At 48.5% G+C, this 21663-nt stretch overlaps 1 protein-coding gene and 1 long non-coding RNA gene across 4 annotated transcripts in view; one reads left to right on the top strand and one right to left on the bottom strand.

Annotated features, from left to right (window-relative positions):
* Positions 1-13507, bottom strand: part of TMEM135 (transmembrane protein 135) — a 385311-nt gene extending 371804 nt beyond the window's left edge. Inside the window, exon 1 of one of the 3 annotated variants that reach the window (XM_084617016.1) lies at positions 13023-13507. In XM_084617016.1, coding sequence (XP_084473142.1) covers positions 13023-13163 — 141 coding nt within the window. In that variant the 5' untranslated portion in view covers positions 13164-13507. Of the gene's footprint in view, positions 1-12677; positions 12757-13022 lie in introns of those variants that run through there. The other 2 variants (XM_084617014.1, XM_084617013.1) reach the window with 2 other exon arrangements.
* A 972-nt stretch (positions 13508-14479) lies between these two features.
* On the top strand, positions 14480-20015 carry LOC311514455. Its single transcript, XR_014709888.1, has 3 exons — positions 14480-14656; positions 15469-15642; positions 18679-20015. It is a non-coding gene; the product is annotated as an uncharacterized lncRNA (long non-coding RNA).
* Positions 20016-21663: the final 1648 nt, after the last annotated feature.

Here is a 21663-nt window from a genome sequence, read left to right as displayed (position 1 = left end):
GGTCACGCCAGACGTCTACTAGGGAGTGATATTCGACTATTTCTCGGAGAATGTTCGCAGCGGCCAGGCTCAGCTCGGCCCCTGAGCGGTCTCGTTCCTCGAGGGTGGTATTAAAGTCCCCTCCCAGGACTAGGCACTCATGAGAATCTAGGGTGCTGAGGAAGTCGGACACCCGCTGATAGAATTGTGGCCGTTTCGGGCTCGTTGTCGGGGCATAGATATTAACAAAGTTGACCACGAGCCCCTCCATACGGACTCGGGAGATGCAGCAGGTGGCCTGGCACGGCCTCAGTGACCCCTAGCACCTTGGGCCGTAGGTTGGGGGAGAACAGGGTCGCCACTCCAGCTTGCCACATTGTGAAGTGGCTAAAGTAGACCCCGTCCCCCCACTCCAGCCACCAGCTGTCCTCGGCGGTCGGATCCATATGGGTCTCCTGCAGGAAAACTACAGAGTAAGGTAAGAGAGCACCTGGGATCTGCAGAGAGCCATCCTACAGCCCCCGGTGTTCAAAGTTGCGATAATGAGAGGCGTCATGCGGAGGGCTGGGGGGTGGGGTTCCTTATTGGCGGGGGTGTTCGCGGCCCTCGGCGGGTCGCACAGCAATCCGTGACCCATCCCATAAGTGAGTAGATCATTACGGAAGCCGCAGGCCCGCCCGTAGGCCGCAGCACCGTGCTTTCCTTGCCCTCTACCCTCCTTTATAAGAGCCCTTGTGGCCAGGAGGATTTGATCAAAGTCCCCCCATAGCTGGAGAGCCAGCTGTACCCTGTTGCGGGCGCCACAGATGTTTTCTAAAAACTTCCGCAATGCATTTCGCAGCTCATGGGGGGGGTGGGGTTGTGATTTCCGGGTTGTTCCCTGGTGGGGTTCTTGATGCAGCCTCGTGGTCCACTAAGGCGGGCAGGCAGGGTGCGGACCACCGACGGGGCGTCTGATAGGCTAAAGTTATTAGGTCCTTCTCACACCTTGGGGTAGAAGGGGATGGCGGAGGGAAAATTGCAGCTCCTAATGGGTCATGGCAGGAGAATGCAAAGGCTGCTCCCTGGGGGGAATCCGCAAAAAACGGGAAAGAAATAACCCCAGGGGTGGCAATAGCATTACAGGAGGAGGTGGATTGGGCAGGGACAGGGGTGGGGGCGGGGGCAGAGGCGAGGCTCTGGGCTTCGGGAGGCAAGCAGCTGAAAAGTGGTGCCTCCTGAGCAGATTCGAGGGTTGAGGGGTGAGGGAGGGGGCTCCCAGTGATGCTAGGCACAGGCTCTGTGGTGGATTTGGCAGCCATGGCATCTGGTGGTGGACCACCTTCTGTAGGGTGCCCGCCCGGGAAGGCAGTTAGGGGGAGGGAACACGGGGAAAGGGGGACTGGGGTGAGGTTGCCCAGATCGAGGCCAGCCGGCAGTAGATCATCCTCTCCCTGGGTGACCGGGGTCAAACCTAGGGCCTCAATCTCCTCATACTTGGAGGAGAGGTCGTCTTCTGCTACCCCGGGGGCCTCTCCTCTGGGGCCCACCTCGACGGTCGCTTCGGGGTTCGCAGGAGGTTCGGGTGGTATCCGGGTGGAATGGGCTTCCTCAGGGGTCTCGGAGGGGAGGGTCTCCCGTGGAGGGGAGAGTCTACCTTCCAATGCTATTCTGTCTTCCCCTCCCGACACCGGTAGATGGATCTGAGTCGTGGGCATAGCGGAAGGCTCAGTATCAGTGCCTCCCTTCCTGGTCTTCCGGGGGGTCTCCGCATCGGATGGGTGCAGCGGAGCTCGAGCCTTTCGCTTGCCTTGCTTCCCCTGGACTAGGGTCCAGCCCTCCATAGCGTCGTCTGGGGATTGGTTAGCAGGGGTCGTGTCAGGGGGCAGAGGTGATGGTTCAGGGGTTCGGAGGGGTAATGGTGAGGCAGCATGGGGGGCAGGGGGTTCTCCTTGGAGCGGGCCCTCTGCTATACCCGGTAATAGCTTTGCTGCACCCTCCTCCATAGGCTCTGCTGGATTGTTGATAGCAACGGTGGGACTCCCTTGCTCGTCTGGGCGTTGTAGGGGAGGTGTCTCTTGGGCCCGGACGGAAGCAGTGGTGGATCGAGCAGGAGGAGAGGTGGTTTCAGGTGCCGGGCGGCCAGGGGCGTCAGCAACGACGGAGCTGACGTCCTGCCGGGTCTCGGGGCTCTCGGGTGCCCCTCCCTGCTGGGTCAAAAGGCAGTCTCTTCGGACATGCCCCGCTGAACGGCAGAGGTAGCACCAGGCTTCTCCCGTGGAATAAAAGACCCGATAGCGGGCTTCCTGGTAGGGGACTAGGAAGGACCCCTCGAGCGCCTCTCCGTCACGCGCCGCCAGCGGCGGTAGAAGCTGCACTTGCCGGCGGAACGAGAGGACATGACGAAGGGTGGGGTCCTTGCAGCCCAACGGGAGAGGGCTAATGACAGAAACGAGTTTCCCCAGGGTGGAGAGAGCGGGTAACAGGGCAGCATTGGATAGAAAGGGAGGGACGGAGGTGAGCACTAGGTGAACGCCCAGGTCCTCTAGCAGCTCCAGGGGGACAAACACCCCCCCACCGCCAGACCCTTCTCCACCGCCTCCTGGGCGGCAGCCTCCGATGCTAAGAAAAAGACGACCTTCCCGTACATTTTGGAGGCCGCCACGATAGCCGTGGGTCCTACCACCCTCGCCAATGCCTGCACGTATGTCTCCACGTGGGGCAAGATGGGGACCAGGAGGCAACGGATGCCGTGCTTCCTGGTCATGGTGGGAAAGGGGCCCAGGCCGCTATTGATGGTAGCGGAGGCGGTGGGTGGGCGAGATGACGAGGCGGCAGGCTGGGGGGGGGGCGGTGGCACCGCCCGGGCATAGGTCCTGGGGGCCGGGGGAGGGACTCTCGCAGAGCTGGTGGAGGAAACAGCGGGGAGGGATGCCATGGTCGATGACGAGGCCACAGCGGTGTGGGCAGCCCCTGCCATGGAGGGCCTGGTGGTTTTAGCGGGGCCTTTTCCTTTCTTCACATCCTGGCCTTTCCGGCCAACTGGGAGGCATTCCCTAGAATCTTGGGGGGGCCGTGGACGTTGCAGCGGCAGTAATCGCCCGGGTGCCTCCTGCTGCCGATGCCCCAGCGGGGGCGGTGGCAGATGTTTTGACAGCAGTGGTTGGGGGGAGGGCTGGGGGGGAGGGCTGGGGGGTAGGTGGGGGAGGGGCAACTGAGGTTGTTAGAGGGGCTTCACCCCTCTCATTCCCCATTGTGAGCAGGGAGAGACGGGGAGACACCAGAAGGAGGATGGGGGAGGGGGAAGCAGATTAACCACTCCTCCCTGCTGGGCTGCAGGCGGGGGGGATGCCAAATGGGTCGGACTGGATGGGGGAGGAAACCAGGAGTTGGGGTCCAGTAACAGGGGCAAACTGTGGGGTAAACAGTCCGCGGGGGTGGGGGAACGACACGTAGACCCATGCACGTTTGTCCAAAGAGTCTCGTTTGGTCGGCTGTTGTGTCCGCTCCGAACGGCAAAATTCAAAGCAAACAGCTGAATCCAAAGGCAGATGGCAAGTTGCCAGCAGGGACGGACGGCAGGGGGGGCCGTGACGGTCATAATAGTGTTGGGGGGGGCACTGATGGATCGGGGGGCAGCTCCGTGCCACACCCCCTGTGCCCCCACAAACGCAGTTAAAACACAGTCAAACTCCCCCCACACGAGAGTACAATTCAAAATTACTCAGTCTTACGGCCCCCTCCCCTCCCGGGTGATTTTTTTCTGTCAGCTATCTTCTCTTCCGGCTTTGTAATGAGGCTTTCAGCAGGCCAAGAATGTTGCAGAGATAAGAAGAATCTTCCTAGCTCGGTATGGGTTTAGAAACAACAGCAAAACGGCTGGGTCTGGGGGCTTCCACTCCCCTCCTCCGGGTAGCGGGTCGGCAGTCCTCCTCCCCTCCTCCGGGGGTTTCAGCTGGAGCAAATAGTAGTGTTCGAGAGCAAGCGTGGGGGGGGGGGCTGGCAGCAAGCTGGCAGCCAACCAGCACTCGAACGGCAGCAAAAAAAAAACAAAACAAAACAAAGAAAAAGCGCCTGGCCCGGTCGGGGGGGGGAACTAAGCAGGGTCAAAAAGTAAGAAAAATCCAGGCCAGGGGGCTTTAGGAAAGTATAGAAAGCGAATAGAGTAGCAGCAAGCGAAGGAGGTCCCTTTTCCCTGGGTAAGGTAACAGGGAAGGTTCCAGAACAATCAGGAACCTTCTGGAAACAATTAAGACAGGCTGATTAGAACACCTGCAGCCAATCACGAAGTTGCTAGAATCAATTAAGGCAGGCTAATCAGGGCACCTGGGTTTTAAAAAGGATCTCACTTCAGTTTATGGCGTGCGTGTGAGGAGCTGAGAGTGAGAACGGGGACTGTTGGAGGACTGAGGTGTACAAGCATTATCAGACACCGGGAGAAAGGTCCTATGGTGAGGATAAAGAAGGTGTTGGGAGGAGGCCACAGGGAAGTAGCCCAGGGAGTTGTAGCTGTCACACAGCTGATCCTGGATACACTCTAGACAGCTGCATTCCACAAGGCCCTGGGCTGGAACCCCGAGTAGAGGGTGGGCCCGGGTTCCCCCCCAAATCCTCCTAACTCCTGGTCAGACACAGGAGGAGTCTACCTGGACTGTGAATTCAGAAAAACGGCCAAGCTAAGGGCTGCCGTGAAGCTCCAAGGTGAGCAAATCCGCCAATAAGCGCAAGACTCACCAAGGTAGAGCAGGAACTTTGTCACAATGTATATTTATCTACACACACCATGCAGAACAATTATTTCTACCACCGCAGTAATTCAGCCACCTCTGGGATGAAACACAGAAGGAGTTTACCAAAAGTTTAGAAGAGGAAGTGAAGAATACTTTAGCCAAATTAAATTGCAAGATTAAATTCTGTCTACCGTAATCAATTATGTAAATGAAAATTTAATCATGGCACTAGCTAACACTGCTGCTTTAGAAGAAATGTACCACAAAAATTTCAGATGTTCACATAGAGCAATCAGGATTTTTTATTTAATTTTTGTCATTCAGGAGACCCACATATAGTAAGTGGACAAAAGTTCATTTTATCCACATTAAAAAACTGAAAGGTTAAAACAGACCTTCCTATCATTTGAACCCATAACTCCAGAGGCCTACATGTTTCAAACCTCATATTTCAGCTACCTAAGGTCTTCCTTTGCAGCTTTAATTTTTTTAAATGAAGGAGTCTTAAAAAAATAATTTTTTCCCCCTCGGTCTGTTTGCATTCTTAGGAAGTAGGCCAACCATTAATGACTCAAAATACAAAAAGACACTTTCAAATTCTGTTCTCTTTTCTTTCCATTTTTAATTAATGGGCCTTATTTACACTGGACTTTTGTAAGCTATGTTATTTGGTCATATTTTCTTGGGCACTCAGGATGTTTTAGTCATGGAGCACCTTTAAAGAAAAACGTTATTATAAAACTTATTTCAGTCTTTTTAGCACTACTGTCAGCTAATTATTTTGCACTTTTTCCTATAACACCCTCCATCTGAAGATAGCAAAGTGCATGACAAGTATTAAAGAATAAAGCCTTACAATGACTCTGGTAATACAGGTATTACAGAGTACTGGAGTCAAAGACACCATCTGTAAGCCATCTACTGTTACCTCTTCCATTATGTTACATGTTCTGTTTCCAGTATTCAAAGGGTGCTGTATTCAACAGACACGCTCCTCACCATCAGCAATACCTCACAAGGAGATACTAAATACTCTTAAATGTTACAGTTCAGATGCTTTATAGGAACAGCTAAATTAGAATTACATTTTTAAAAGATAACATGTCTACATAGTACTGGCAAAACTTGTACATATGGCTAGCACCATTTCAAACACTTTAACTGAGTAGGAACAGCAGGACCAGCACAGACAGGTCTGTGATGTTTCAATAAGCTTGGGCATGCTTTTAATAGCATTAGCAGTAATGGATAGGTTTCAGAGTAACAGCCGTGTTAGTCTGTATTCGCAAAAAGAAAAGGAGTACTTGTGGCACCTTAGAGACTAACCAATTTATTTGAGCATGAGCTTTCGTGAGCTACAGCTCACTTCATCGGATGCAGTGAGCTGTAGCTCACGAAAGCTCATGCTCAAATAAATTGGTTAGTCTCTAAGGTGCCACAAGTACTCCTTTTCTTTTAGTAATGGATAGGTATCTAGCCTCCTGAAAGCAGTCTTTTTGGGCTGCACTTTCATAGCTATCCCTGGCTTTTGAGGTAGTCACTGGCCACAAGAAAAATCAAAATGTGCCCACTCAGGATTATTATTTGGAAATTGGGAAAGGATCACAGATCCAGCAGTCAATGAGGTCACCAGCAGCCAACAGTGTTTGTCTGCTGAGATTCCTTGGCTGCCCAAGTTAGTGGCAAAATGGAGCATCTAAAAAATGCTCACTATTTTGGGGACAGTTTGGTACCTCCTTTGAGTTGTCTCTGGCTAGCCAATCTGTCAACAGAAAGTCAGTTGCTGTAGCTGTTACTGCTCTAAGATTGCTGCCTCATTTATACTTGACACTCTTTGGAGATCAGAGATTTGGTATGATTACATCTGCTGCAAAAAAAAAAAAATCCCTAGACTTTTCTAAATACTAATTTTCACTTTTACAGAATGTTTTTTAGTATCTCAAAGTATTTTACAAGTATTAATTATCATGCCTCATGCCACTAACTCCACAAGTTTGGTGTCATGTGGATTATTATACCCATTTTATAAATGGGGAAACTGAGGCACACAAAGGTAAAATGATTTACTCAAAGTCACAGTGGCAGGCTGAATAGAGGACTCAAAAAACCTGATTCCGCAGACCACTATTGACCAAGAGACACACTATTATATTCTCTTACATCCACCCACCCTTTTCTTAAGCTCAACTGAAAACAAGACAGTATATACAATCCACTTAGAAAACAACAGTTTACGACAAATACTGAACTAAGTTTTAAAAACGGCTACTTCTTTCCACAGAAAAGGAAACACAACTGAGTAAACTTAATATTCAAATTATAAATGACAAATTCACATAATTCAATTTACTTATTCACAAATTCAATCTACTGCACTTTCTGATGTATAACATGCTTCTGCTATAAAAACGTGAGGCAAATGAAAATTCCCTTATTTAGAATAAAGATAGATCCTGGTTTCATTAAATGAAAGAATATATCTGGTGGGGGGGAGGGGTGAAACTCTATAGTTCCACTAAACTTGGCAGGTCAAGGATTTAATGAAAACTGTGTGGTGGAAAAAGGAGACAATTTAGTTTTACATATCACCTTTCATGTTCAAGTTACCTAGAAACAGTTTACAAAGTAGTAAGTGAAATACATGTAGTGCACTGAAGTGTAAGCAAACAGAGCCGCTATTCAGCACGCAGTAGTTCACAGTTTTGGATATTTGGATCCATTGCAGTGACAAAGAGAAAGGATTTAGACTGTTACTCAGTATACCAGCATTTTTCACAACTCTTCAAAAAAAGGTTCCATGAGATATTTAGCTTGCAGTTATGTGGAATCTGATCCAAGAGCATGATTATTAATTTTATATTTCTGATTAGGGCTTGTCTACGCTACAGATTTTTTTTGTTCTGATGTAGTTGGTCCAAAAATACAGAATGTAAACAAGCCCCGAGTTTTATAGGTTTCCTTGAAAAGGGTAAACGGTGATATTCTGGTTTTGCAACTGGCCTTGCATTGAAAAAAACGTAACTTTTCATATTTAACTTTTTTTTCTTAGCTAAAAATTTTAAACCACATCACTAAAATTATTATTTATGTGGCTTTGGAATTGTAGGTATAATTGAAGAGAAAAATTCTGCCTCACTCAAACTGAGTGGAAGTATGTAAAAAATACCAGTGAATGTAGAGCTTCTCTTGGTTTGTAGGTGTAGTCACACTCTGGCTACCAAGGTCTGAGCTTGAAAGGAGCTGATTCAGAATTCCTATTGACTTCACTGAAAATTGTGATGCATTAGAGCAGTGGTTCCCAAGCTTGTTCTGCCGCTTGTGCAGGGAAAACCCCTGCTGGGCCGGGCAGGTTTGTTTACCTGCCGTGTCTGCAGGTTCAGCCAATCGTGGCTCCCGGTGGCCGCGGTTCGCTGCTCCAAGCCAATGGGAGCTGCTGGAAGCACCGCGAGCCAAGGGACGTACTAGCCACCGCTTCCAGCAGCTCCCATTGGCCTGGAGCAGCAAACCGCAGTTAGTGGAAGCCGCGATCGGCTGAACCTGCGAGCTCGGCAGGTAAACAAACCACCCCGGCCCGGCAGGAGCTTTCCCTGCACAAGCGGCGGAACAAGTTTGGGAACCACTGCATTAGAGACATCAAATTCACACTCATGACTAGCATGTGTATTGGCAAATGGCTTCCTTTGGGTACTCTGCAGATGGTTTGAGCAGCCAGCTTTAGATACCCAACAAAAGGGGAAACTGTCAAAGCAGAATGTGGGTAGATGCTTGGTCTTTGAAAACATGTTTTAGGACAGTCACCCAAGTCTGAATGCTCAGGCTCAGCTGCACTCCAGATGCTGGAATTTTCAAAAAATCATTGCTATAAGATGTAGATTCTCCAAATATTGCTGTTTTACCTGATTTTACTCCTTTCCCTCTAGTTCAAAATCATTAAAGATACTTCAGCAATCTTCTTATGGGGCACCTGTAGTGTAGTGAGGCAATGAGGTAAGTGCCTTCAAATTGATAGAAAAGTCTCAGAAATAGGTGGAGAGGAAGACTTAGTCACCTGGTTTTTAAAAAATGCTATTAAAGCACTTTTTTCACTTCCTGTCTTTGAATGTTGCAGAATTGGAAGTGAAACAGATGAGGAGTCCTGTCTACATACATTTGCTAACATTTTCAAAAGCTTGGGCAGATGCAAATAGCCATTTGGGTATTCGGGCTACCATCTAGGACAGTGGTCTCCAACCTTTTTATGCCCAAGATCACTTTTTAAATTTAAGGGCAACCCAGCATCTAACCCCCCCCATCCCTTCCCCAAAACCCTGCTCCACTCACACTATCCCCCGCCCGCCCCCCCCCCCATCGCTCGCTCTCACTCACTTTCACCAGGCTGGGGTAGGGAGTTGGGGTTCAGGAGGAGGTGCGAGCTCTGGGCTGGAGCCGAGGGGTTTGCAGTGTGGGAGGGGGCTCTGGGCTGAGCCTGGGGCAGGGCTGGGAGTGCAGGAGAGGGTTCAGAGTCCCAGAGGGGGGCGCAAGGCTGGTGGTTGGGGTGCGGCCTCCCGCTGGACAGCACTTATCTCCAGCAGCTCCTGGTTGCTGGATCAGCATGGCTGCCACTAAAGCAGGCTCCCTGCCTATCTTGGCCCCACACCGCACCCAGAAGAGGCCAACAAGCCCCTGGGGGGAGGGGCGGCAGCACGTGGCTCCGCGTGCTGCCCCTCTCTGCAAGCACTACCCCCGCAGCTCCCATTGGGCATAGCTACCCGTTCCCAGGCAATGGTATCTGCAGGGGCAGTGCTTGCAGGCAGGAGCAGCATGCAGAGGGAGACCCCTGCCCCCTTCCAGAAGCAGCATGGGGCCAGAGTAGGCAAGGAGCCTGTCTTAGAAGCTCTGCTGTGCCGCCAGAGGTCATGATCGACCAGTTGGTGATCATTGATCTAGAGCTTCAAGTGGTAGTTGGGCACGCCAGACATTTTATAAGTTGGCATTTTTCTATGCACAAGCTGCATGGGAGCCCATGTTTGGTGGCATTTTCAAAGACAGTCATATAAATTTAATGGGTGCTCAGAGCTGAGCAAAAGCACACTGTAGATGTAAATTGATCTCTTTATGTATGATAGAGGTCTGGACGTGCAGCATAAAAGCAATCTATTTTCAAACATCTTTGCAGAGTGGCCAGATCCACAGGATTGAGAACAGGGAGAAGTGTTGGGGAAGATGGCACAGAGAATGAGGGGGACAAGAGGAATACAACTATTCAGATCCAAAATCAACACCATAACTACAGAAATGAGGTCCCTCAATGATGAGTTACTGAACATTTAAAAACCCTTCCTACCAATACAGAGCAGACACTTTGTATTCTGGATGTAAACTGGGTAAATAATGCAGGGAGCCATGGCAGGCCAGAGGAGTCATAGCATGGATTAGCTAAGCACCTCAGAAGCTATTTGTCTCTACTTGAGCTTCTAAATATGTGTGTCAGGAAGACCCACTGAGAATTACCAAGTGAACAGAGCTTCTAAATATGTGTGTCAGGAAGACCCACTGAGAATTACCAAGTGAACAGACAACAAAGTAAGGACACTAGAATGAAAAGTACTATTTATTTTGACAATTGCAAGTTTAGGGGCAGTTACTTTTAATACTTAATGTTTATCCAGCCTCTTTTAATGCTTCATGCAACAGGGTGCTGCTCCACAATTAGTGCTCCTAGGCACTACAGTAATACAAAGAACAGATAGAAACAAGGCTTATCATAACAAGATAGTTACATGAATACTGACAGCTTTACTTAATATACCTAAAATCAGCTATATGACTGTCAAATATACTCCTTAAAGGATGCTGTCCATTTACCTTACGTCAATGGCAAAGGTTTTCCAAAATTAACTGAAGCAAAGCTAAAGACAGCTGGAACACTAAGCTTGCAGGCTTAATTTTTACCTGAAGCACATGTAAGCACATTACATAGTTGTGTAAAAAATATCAGGAGTGCTTAAGAATACAAAGAGACTGTTTTTGGCCAACATTTCACTTACAAATAATTTTCAACAAATGCTGGCTACATTTAATTGGCTCAGTCAGTCTCCATAATTGACAGAGAGGTGGGCAAACATTTCAGAAATGTAAGCTGTAGATATTACAAATTGGGACTGTGGCACACAACTGTCCCAAAATGTGTTCATTTCCATACCACTAGCCTCCGGCCAGTCACTCTCTCCTTGTCTGTTCACTCTAATTTACTCCCACACAAACTTTTGGAAGATGAAATGTTAGTTATCTCTACTTACCTAACTTATTAACTTGTGGCACCAGAGAAGCAGACAAACAGAGACAATTACATGCTTGGCAGAGAACAAGGCCAGACACGTACATTTCTACTGCTGTGAAGAGGACAGGGCCTAAAGTAGTACTGGAAACAGCACTTGACCACCCACTGATAAAATTAAGAAGATGAAACAGTAGCCGCAAAGCACATAGAACAATAAGGGGGAACTTACAGTTAGAATACATAAAATGCAGAATTTGATTTTTCTTCACACAATTTGGATTTTTTTTACTCATTGCTGTGAGTTGTTCAAACAAAGATCCAGGTTCTGCAAACACCTTACACTTGCACTTTGCTTTACTCACAAGTGGTAACTCCCACTGAAGCTAATGAGATCACTCACATGGGTAAAGTTAAGAATGGTAAACAAAAATAACAAGGTTGTGCAAAGACTGGTGTGTGGATTTCTCTGTATGGAACAACAAATTTTAACTCAGAAGCAAGCCTGTCATGATTTTCATTTAGTGAAACCATTCAGTGACTGAGAGTGCTGTTACAATTCAGGGTTCAGACGTGCCATAAGTCTTACTCATTTTGGATTCACTTTAATATCTTCAAGTTTCCCTCTCTTGTAAGGAAGGACTGCGTGGAGTGTTTTAATCCAATCTTTAAACTGGTATTTTCAAAGGAACCTAAGTGGGTTAGATGCCCAATGTCCATTAAATGGGTGCTTAATCTACTTAGGCTCCTTTGACAATCCATGCTTAAGATATTGTCAGCCTGACTGTCCTCTTAATTTTACAAATACAGTTTCCACTGATTCCAATGGGAGCTGCACAGCTGCTATTGATAGAATGATCAACACCCTAAATTTTCTCTTTTAACCTGTCACCACTTGAAACAGCATAAAATCTTGTAAATTTCAATCTCTCTCCTCCCAAATGAAATATCACTATTCACCTAGTCAAATTAGGAAAACATCTCATCTGGCCTCAGAAGCTACTGTTGGGAAAGTGAAGATACGTCTTGCATAACTCTCTGGGGAGGGAGGGAGGGAGAGAGAGAGAGTATTTTCTGCACATGTTCCCCAGGATACAGAGGTCTGTAAATTACATAGTTAAAGGTAGGATAAGTATATTTAAAATGAGGAATACAAACTTTTGATGGAAGCAAAGGAGAGGTAAGCAAGAGGCAAGCACAAAACTGCCTGAGAAAAAAAATGTACTTAGAAAGGAACAGCAGATACTTCCCAAAGTGGAGGAAAGGTGGGAGAGAATATCTACAGTTAAGCAGGGAGGACACATCCCAAATGCCCCAAAAATGTACAGTGAGGAGAAAGAGAGGCAGGATGCTCATCCCAGATGCATTCCAAAATAAGGAGTAACATACCCTAATCTTGCATCGGAATTCATCCCAAATGCCTCCCTACCTAAAAAGACCCCTACACACATAGTTTCCTCTTTGGGGAAGGAGTACCTCAGGCACTGGGAATGGTGCCAAATTTCTCCAAAGTCCCCCCATCCCCAACACCCCTGCCTCACCCAGGTGCGTATCCCCTCACAAGACAGGGATGACACCCTTGTACCACATGGTTCTCTATCTGCTCCCTGTAGGATCTCCTCCTGATCCTCTCCCCAGATAAAGGACGCTGTCATCCCCAGTGCATCCTTGTTCCCCTCACTGTCCCGAAGGTCAAGGGCTTTCTTCCTCCCTTCTCCTCCAACAGAACTCACCTGGTGACCTCTTCCTCCTCCTGTCCCATTGGCCCTCCCGCCATGTCCCCTGTCCCATTCAGGGCTCACCAAACACAGGGTGCTTTGTCTCCTTCTGCATCCCCCCCCCCCGTCCTGATCCTCTCCGCCCTACTCAGTGTCATCCCCCCAATCCCTGCCCTGTCCCCCCAACCTGCCCACCCTCCTCCCACAACCCCTGCCCATCCTCCCTGCCACACACAAGCCCGGGATCCTCCCCCGCAGCCCCTGCCCATCCTCCCCCCATGTCCATCCTCCCCCCGCCCCGCGGCCACGTCCCTCTCCCCGCCCCCATACCCCTCCCCCCTCGCCCGGGTCCGGGCTCACCAGGTAGAGGGTGCCGTAGATGCGCAGGGACTCAGCCAGCGCCCCGTGGGTGATGTGCACGAAGGCCCGGCCGCAGTGCGGGTGCCAGGTGTGCCCGATCTCGTAGCAGTTGTGGGGGATGGACTTGCTCAGCGCCGCCATCTTGCCGCGCTCCTGCGACCGCCGGGGAGGGGCGCCGCGGCACCACTAACGCAGGAGAAAGGTCGCGCGGGCAGCTCGCGCGGCCGGGGTTACTCGCGGCCAAACCCGCCCCCAGCGCGGCTCGCGTGAGCCGTGCAGCCAATCAGCGCGTCCCGCGCGCAGGGAGCTGGCGGGATGAGCGGACGGGGGCTTCAGCGCTTGTGTTCCCCGAGGCCGGCGGCCACCCCGACCGACCCGGCGGGAGGAGGAGCCAGCGGGACCGGAGAGCGAACTCTGCATGGGGGGGGGCGGTGTGCATGCCCCGTGGGGTGCAGAGGGGCCTGATCGCTGAATGCGGGCTGGATGGGGAGCTCCGTGCATGGCGAGGAGGGGGGGTGGAAAGGGCTGGATGGGGAGCTCCGTGCATGGCGGGGAGGGGGGGTGGAAAGGGCTGGATGGGGAGCTCCGTGCATGGCGGGGAGGGGGGGTGGAAAGGGCTGGATGGGGAGCTCCGTGCATGGCGAGGAGGGGGGGTGGAAAGGGCTGGATGGGGAGCTCCGTGCATGGCGGGGAGGGGGGGTGGAAAGGGCTGGATGGGGAGCTCCGTGCATGGCGAGGAGGGGGGGTGGAAAGGGCTGGATGGGGAGCTCCGTGCATGGCGGGGAGGGGGGGTGGAAAGGGCTGGATGGGGAGCTCCGTGCATGGCGAGGAGGGGGGGTGGAAAGGGCTGGATGGGGAGCTCCGTGCATGGCGGGGAGGGGGGGTGGAAAGGGCTGGATGGGGAGCTCCGTGCATGGCGGGGAGGGGGGGTGGAAAGGGCTGGATGGGGAGCTCCGTGCATGGCGGGGAGGGGGGGTGGAAAGGGCTGGATGGGGAGCTCCGTGCATGGCGGGGAGGGGGGGTGGAAAGGGCTGGATGGGGAGCTCCGTGCATGGCGGGGAGGGGGGGTGGAAAGGGCTGGATGGGGAGCTCCGTGCATGGCGAGGAGGGGGGGTGGAAAGGGCTGGATGGGGAGCTCCGTGCATGGCGGGGAGGGGGGGTGGAAAGGGCTGGATGGGGAGCTCCGTGCATGGCGGGGAGGGGGGTGGAAAGGGCTGGATGGGGAGCTCCGTGCATGGCGGGGAGGGGGGTGGAAAGGGCTGGATGGGGAGCTCCGTGCATGGCGGGGAGGGGGGGAGGAAAGGGCTGGATGGGGAGCTCCGTGCATGGCGGGGAGGGGGGAGGAAAGGGCTGGATGGGGAGCTCCGTGCATGGCGGGGAGGGGGGTGGAAAGGGCTGGGTGGGGAGCTCCGTGCATGGTGCGGGGGGTGGAAAGGGCTGGATGAGGGCGGAGAAAGGGGGATGTTCTGTGCATGTGGGATGAAGAGGGCTGATTGGGGACTTGGGGAGGTCTGTGCCACTCTCGGTTTTGGAACTCAAGCTGGACCATTAAAGCACCCCGACGGCCAGAGCCCTGATTTGTTAGCCTTCTGCCCACCTCCCTTTTCCCTTCCTGGTTAAGTATCTGGGTTGAGGTGGGTATATTTATGGGCAGTCCTTTGTCTATGTTTGTTGTAATTTTTAATGAATGGGATAGGCACCTGGGGCACTACATGGGTGAATACGGATGTACTTTGAAAATAAAATAACAGGTGCTCTATGAATGAGGGACACACATGCACTAATAGGAAATGGATAGGGGATTAACTCCTCAACTCACTGTGGCTTTCCAGCCTTGTCAATGTCTGATGCGTTGTGTCAACATATAATAGAGACATGACATCATCTGCTCCCTTTACAATAGAACAGCTTGTGATGCAAATGAAATAGCTCAGTAGTTCTCAAACTTTTGTACTGGTGACCCCTTTCACATAGCAAGCCTCTGAGTGCAGCCTCCCTTATAAATTAAAAACACTTTTTCATATATTTAACACCGTTATAAATGCTGGATGCAAAGTGGGGTTTGGGGTGAAGGCTGACAGCTTGCGATACCCCCCCGCCACGGAATAACCCCAGTTTGAGAACCCCTGAAGTAGCTGTAATTTGTTGGGGAGAAAGGTAGATTTAGCTGTGTGTGATTGGGAGGGGGGGGCAGAGAAATTACGTTGTTTGATAGTGACATTTTAATGCAATACATGAAGAATAACTTTGGTTACCAAGGGATGTTTGTTCTTTACAAAACCGGGGTGGTTTATCTGTCATGCTGTCCTCAATTGGGTTGTTTTATGACTGTGTCTTTAGTTATTCTTTCATCTGATTCACCTGATTCTGTAATTCCCAGGATCAGCACGAGGGCCTTTTTTAATACTTGTATGATGCTGACTTTCCTCCCGTTGTTTGTGGGTAGGTCTGCACTTAAAATGCTACAGCAGCGCAGCTACAGCACTTCAGAGAAGATGCTGCTATACCGACGACGGGAGAGCTCCCATCGGTGTAGTTAATCCACCTCTGCAGAAGGTGGTAGCTATGTCGACAGAAGAAGCAGACCCATCAACATAACACTGTCCATACTGGGCGTTAGGTCGGTATGAGGCATGTCTCTGCTTGCGAGCTTACAAGCGGCAATATAGCACTGTCCATGTTGGTGCAACCTATGTCACTTAGAGGGGTGGGGTTTTTTCCACACCTCTGAGTGACATAAGTTATACTGACAAAAGTGCTAATGTAGACATATGCTAACTGTGTCGCTCAAGGGTAGTGATACTGATGTAAGGTTTTGTCTACACTACAGACTTTTACACTGCAGGGAGTTTATTTTCATCTACTCTCTTTAACAGTCTCATCACCTATGTCAGATATAGCCATTACCAAGGGCAGAAACTGACCTTCACTAGAAGCTAATGTACCTAGAACTAAAACCGAAATTCCATTAACTGTCAATAAGTAACAGACTCTTAACTTTGTCACAACTACCCACTAGAAGGAGACACAACCAAATGCACTAAATGAGCAGATTGCATGGCTGACAATGTTAGATTATCTAGTGTCAGGTGTTTACGGCCCACAGGAGCTCAAATCCAATCTAGAGTGTCATTTTGCAATGAAACATGGCCATACACACACAAACACATGGCCATACACACACAAACACATGGTCATCATCAGGGATAGAAACAGTAACTTTCAGCAACTGAAGCATAAGCCACTACTACAAGCTAAAAGAGCTTAATAAGAGTAAGAGAGTAAGCAGCAGGGCTATTCCAGTTCCAGGGGCCACCATCCAGCTAGAAGGATGCATTACAGCTTCCATAAGGAAGGTCTGGGTTGGGTGGTATCAACAAGGGGATCTTCCCTATAAGAAATGCTACACAGTATGTAAAGTGATGGAAGCTCTCTGCTGAGGTCAGAGGAGCCAGTTTTCTAGACTTTGGGCACCATGGTATTGCTGCCCAAATCTGTCATGTGGAGCAGTGCCCCTCGAGAAAGCAAAGTGGCGATGCCCATTGACCTATATTTCCCACCTTAAACACAGCATTTTGCTCTACCCCACTATTTGCAGTTCGTCTTAAGTCCTGGAGGCAGTCTTCTGCTCCCATTTTATGGTCCCTGTCACTTCCTCTCCATTATTATTGATGAAGAGTACTCCAGTTTTTCCACCGGGATGTACTGGTTACAGTTCTGTACTCTTGGTATTTAATTGTTTTCTGATCCTAACCAATTATACTACTTTGTTTAATTGCTTGTTTTGGGATCCCCCCTTCCTGTAATAAGGCTGAGAGCTAGCTTCTGTCCTGCAGCAGGTGTGGTAACATGAGTCTCCCTTTCAGCCTATCTCCTGAATCTGTAACAGGGCTGTTTGTGGTCAAATGCAGTCTCTTTCTCTCTGGTCCTTGCCACCAGCCATATCCCTCCATTATCAATGTTTTTTAATTGATAGAGTAGGAGAGTCATAAAAACACTTAGCACTAACAGGGCTGCGCATTACCAAAGTACTGTGCAAACATCAGCTAATTACAGGTTTCAGAGTAGCAGCTGTGTTAGTCTGTATCTGCAAAAAGAAAAGGAGAACTTGTGGCACCTTAGAGACTAACAAATTTATTTGAGCATAAGCTTTCGTGAGCAGCTCACGAAAGCTTATGCTCAAATAAATTTGTTAGTCTCTAAGGTGCCACTAGTCCTCCTTTTCTTTTTATCAGCTAATTAAGCTCTCCACCTTTGGAGATCTAAGTTTTCTCTGAGATGTCAGCCGAAGGACATTCTGTTTAACAATAATTTTGTTTGTGCTGCTGTGTTTTACATTTTCCATATACCTTGCCCTCTTTTTTTTTTAAGATATTATCAGTTGCGATAAAAGCAATACCTTTCAAGTGTAGAGTTTTATCTGCCAAATCCTGACTTTGGAGTAATTAAGAATTCAGGGGCAAGTTAGAGAATAAGTCAGTGTAATAAGAACCTAACAAGCCAGAGAACTGCCTACCTCCAGAGACTCACCAGCAAGGTATCAAATGTCAACACTCAGCCAATGAAACATTAAGAAGCATTACATCATCGGAACAAACTCTTTGGCTGATCCCAACCTTGGCTCCAGCAGCTCTTTCAGACTTCTGTGGACTGTGCCTAAGTCTTCTCTGCATACAAGGTTCATAGCTCACATATATTAATGACTCCTGTCCATCCCTCTGAACTAAGTTTAAACTTGGTAGCATTTGAAGGATATAAATGCTTCTCTTAGATAAGAGGCATATTCTTAAAGAGCTCCATCCCCAAATCCCTCTTTAAATCATATATCCTGATTTCCTCAGCTCATTCATGATCCTGAACTCTGTCCTCCTTCATATCTTCCCTCTGCAAAGCTGCCTGTCACCTTTTATGCTATTTTCTGCAGTCCTATCCTGCTGTGATTTCATTCACCTTCCTGTCCAAGGCTTCATCGACTCTCATAACTATTGCAGCTCCCTTATATCTGGCCTTCAAGTCCCACCCGTGCAGCAGTGTGTGGGGAACAGCATTCTTCACTTTGCCCCCTTGTGCAAAAGTCAAGTCAGGAGAAGGCCACCACAGGAGCTGGACAGAAAACAGGCCCTAGGGTGAGATAGGAAGAAAACCTCCCTTTCCATAAAATAATAACCCAAGGGATCAGTAAAAGTTCAATACCCCCATCAAAGTATGGAGTTGGGTCAGTTCCAGAGAGAGAAAAGAACTCCTTTATCCTGTAGTCAACTTCCAGGCCCTTCTTAGGGAGACCTGTGGAATCTAATTCAGCAGGTTGCAAGCAATTTGTACAGTCCCAACTAATTCCTGCAAATTATCCATTTATCTGGCACCAACCTCTCCCCATCTCTTCCAGCAAGTTTCCCATTGGGGCAAGAGCCAACTCAGTAGCTCCTACCATCTTCCTTTGCCTATTATTTTAATATTCAGAGAGCACCAATAGAGTGCATGTAATCACAACTGGGAGAGGAGTTGCACCACACCATCATGAATGGGAAGGGAAGTGGTCTGCAAGGCAGATGTTGGCCATGCCAGAAAAGTTTGAGAATTACTGTACCCTATTTAATTTGATACTAATGGTTTGTTTTACCCTTCCCCATAATTTTTCATTCTCAATGAACTGCAGGCTGTACTGAAAATACAACCACATTATAGATGGAAGGATGTTTTGGCGCAGGGATAGGGAAGGACCAAGGCTTTTGGTATCAGGAAGGTGTAGGAGGCATTTTGGGTTTGTGGAATAAGCTGGATGTTGAAATGCTCAGCAGTGAAATAAGCGATGGTCACATAAAAACCACCCTATACCGGAAACCTACCAACCGCTATACTTACCTACATCCCTCCAGCTTTCATCCAGACCAGACCACTCCACATAATCCATTGTCTACAGCCAAGCTCTAAGATACAACCACATTTGCTCCAACCCCTCAGACAGAGACAAACACCTACAAGTTCTCTATCAAGTGTTCTTACAACTACAATACCCACCTGCTGAAGTCAAGAAACAGATTGACAGAGCCAGAGGAGTACCCAGAAGTCACATACTACAGGACAGGTCCAACAAAGAAAGTAACAGAACACCACTAACCATCACCTTCAACCCCCAACTAAACCTCTCCAGCGCATCATCAAAGATCTACAACCTATCCTGAAGGACGATCCCTCACTCTCACAGATTTTGGGAGACAGGCCAGTCCTTGCTTACAGACAGCCCCCCAACCTGAAGCAAATATTCACCAGCAACCACACACCACACAACAAAAACAGTAACCCAGGAACCTATACTTGCAACAAAGCCCATTGCCAACTCTGTCCACATATCTATTCAGGGGACACCATCATAGGGCCTAATCACATCAGCCACACTATCAGAGGCTCATTCGTCTCCACATCTACCAATGTGATATGTGCCAGCAATGCCCCTCTGCCATGTACATTGGCCAAAGCGGACAGTCTCTACGCAAAAAAATAAATAGACACAAATCAGACGTCAAGAATTGTAACATTTAAAAACCAGTCGGAGAACATTTCAACTTCCCTGGACACTCAATTACAGACCTAAAAGTCACAATTATTCAACAAAAAAACTTCAAAAACAGACTCCAACGAGAAGCAGCAGAACTGGAATTAATCTGCAAACTGGACACCATTAAATTAGGCTTGAATAAAGACTGGGAGTGGATGAGTCATTACACTAACTAAAAACAATTTCCCCATGCTAATTTTTCCCCTACTGTTACACCTTCTGCTCAACTGTTTGAAATGGGCCATCCTGATTATCACTACAAAAGGTTTTGTTTTGTTTTTTTCTCCTGCTGATAATAGCTCACCTTCATCGATTGGTCTCGTTAAGAGTTGGCATGGCAACCCCATTTTTCATGTTCTCTGTATATATATATCTTGCTACTGTATTTTTAGCCCACGAAAGCTTATGCTCAAATAAATTTGTTAGTCTCTAAGGTGCCACAAGTCCTCCTCATTCTTTCTGCTGATACAGACTAACAGGGCTACCACTCTGAAACCAGTGTTGATACTGAAATTTACATATTCAGCTTTCAAATAGAGGTGACGGGGGCAGTTCATGCTACTCAGAGCTATTGACAATGGCTGTTTGCAGACTCAAGGGCTTGTCTACCTGGGAAGTTTACACCAGTATAAGCTAAGGCCAGATCTACACTCACAGTGTTTAGCCAGTATAATTGTGGTTGGACGTGTGAAAAACATCACACACACCCCCCAAACCAGCATGGTTCCGCCAGCAAACACCCCAATGTAAAGGCAACTTATACCAGCAAAAGAGTCCTTTTGTCAGTATAATTTATGTCATTTGGGGATGTGGTTTAACTAGACCAGCAAATATAAGCTGTTTCTCCGTGAGGGAGTTTGCTGGCAGTGCTGCACCAGTATAGCTCTACTAGGAAAGCCATTGTAGTGTAGACTCCCCGTACACTACAGATTTCTGCCGGCAAGGCTTTGTCCGTTAAGGGTAGGAAGAGGTGTGATGTGTGACTGACATAGCTGTGCCAGAAGTAGTCCCTAGTGTGGATGCAATTATACCAGCAAAGCAGCACTTTTACTGGTTGTGATGCTGTATGATTGAAATATGACCATTTATATCCTTGGTTTTGCCACAGTTAGACAATTGCAACGTATTTTGTACAAAGTGTGTCATGTAAGGTGCCAATGGAAAAGTTATGATGCGTAAATAAGATCATCCTGTTTAAATCCATGTATCCTCACTGTATCTGAAGTTATTTACATCCAGTCTTGCCAGCCCATTCAAGCTGGATGCCCCATTAAGGACACTTCACTCTAACAGTGGGCCATGGAAGAAACTCATTCCACCCAGATAGCTCTTCCTGTGGACACCTCAGCATGGATATGGGAAATGGCTTCCCCTGTGAGTCATCAAACCGTGACAGACATGTGATATGCTTGTGTGACCCTAGACTCCAACTTGTGCCAGTAACTTTCCACAAACTGGGCTGTGAGCTTTGTTTGAAAGAGTGAATTTCCAGGCACATGACTCCATCTTGCCTCTCTCCTGCCCTGATTTTCTGGACTGGATTTACAGCTAAAAGTAGCATACTGAACAATGGACTGAGGACCTTCCAGTCTTTCGGAAGTTACCGGAGAGACTTTACAAGCCAGTAGTCTATAACATCACTGCTATAAACCTGATATAAGGACATTGCAATTATTGTATGTATATGATCTATTAACTCTCTTCTTTTATTAGTAAACCTTTAGATTTTAGTTACTAAAGGATTGGCAGTAGTGTGATTATTGGGTAAGATCTGAGTTATATATTGATCTGGCTAAGTGGCTGATCTCTTGAGATTGGAAGGACCCTATATGTGATTAAATTGGTTTTCAGTAACCACTCATCATAGAGTCCAGCATCTGGGTGGGGAGACAAAGGCTGAACTGCCTAAGAAGACTGCATTTTTTGCTTCTTGTTAACCAGTGTGGTAAGACAGAAGTTTATTTTTGCTACTGGCTTGGTATAATCTAATGATAGAATAACCACATGATTGTGATGAGTCTGCCCTATTTTTCAGCAGTTTGTCCTGAATCTGGCATTCTCAGCTGTGACCCACTGAGGCACGGT

Source organism: Lepidochelys olivacea, assembly GCF_965140295.1.
Source record: "Lepidochelys olivacea isolate rLepOli2 genome assembly, chromosome: 1".
In the NCBI taxonomy this organism is placed as follows: Eukaryota; Metazoa; Chordata; order Testudines; family Cheloniidae; genus Lepidochelys; species Lepidochelys olivacea.
Note: the sequence above shows the minus strand (reverse complement) of the source record. Positions and strands in the feature narration are given on the sequence as shown.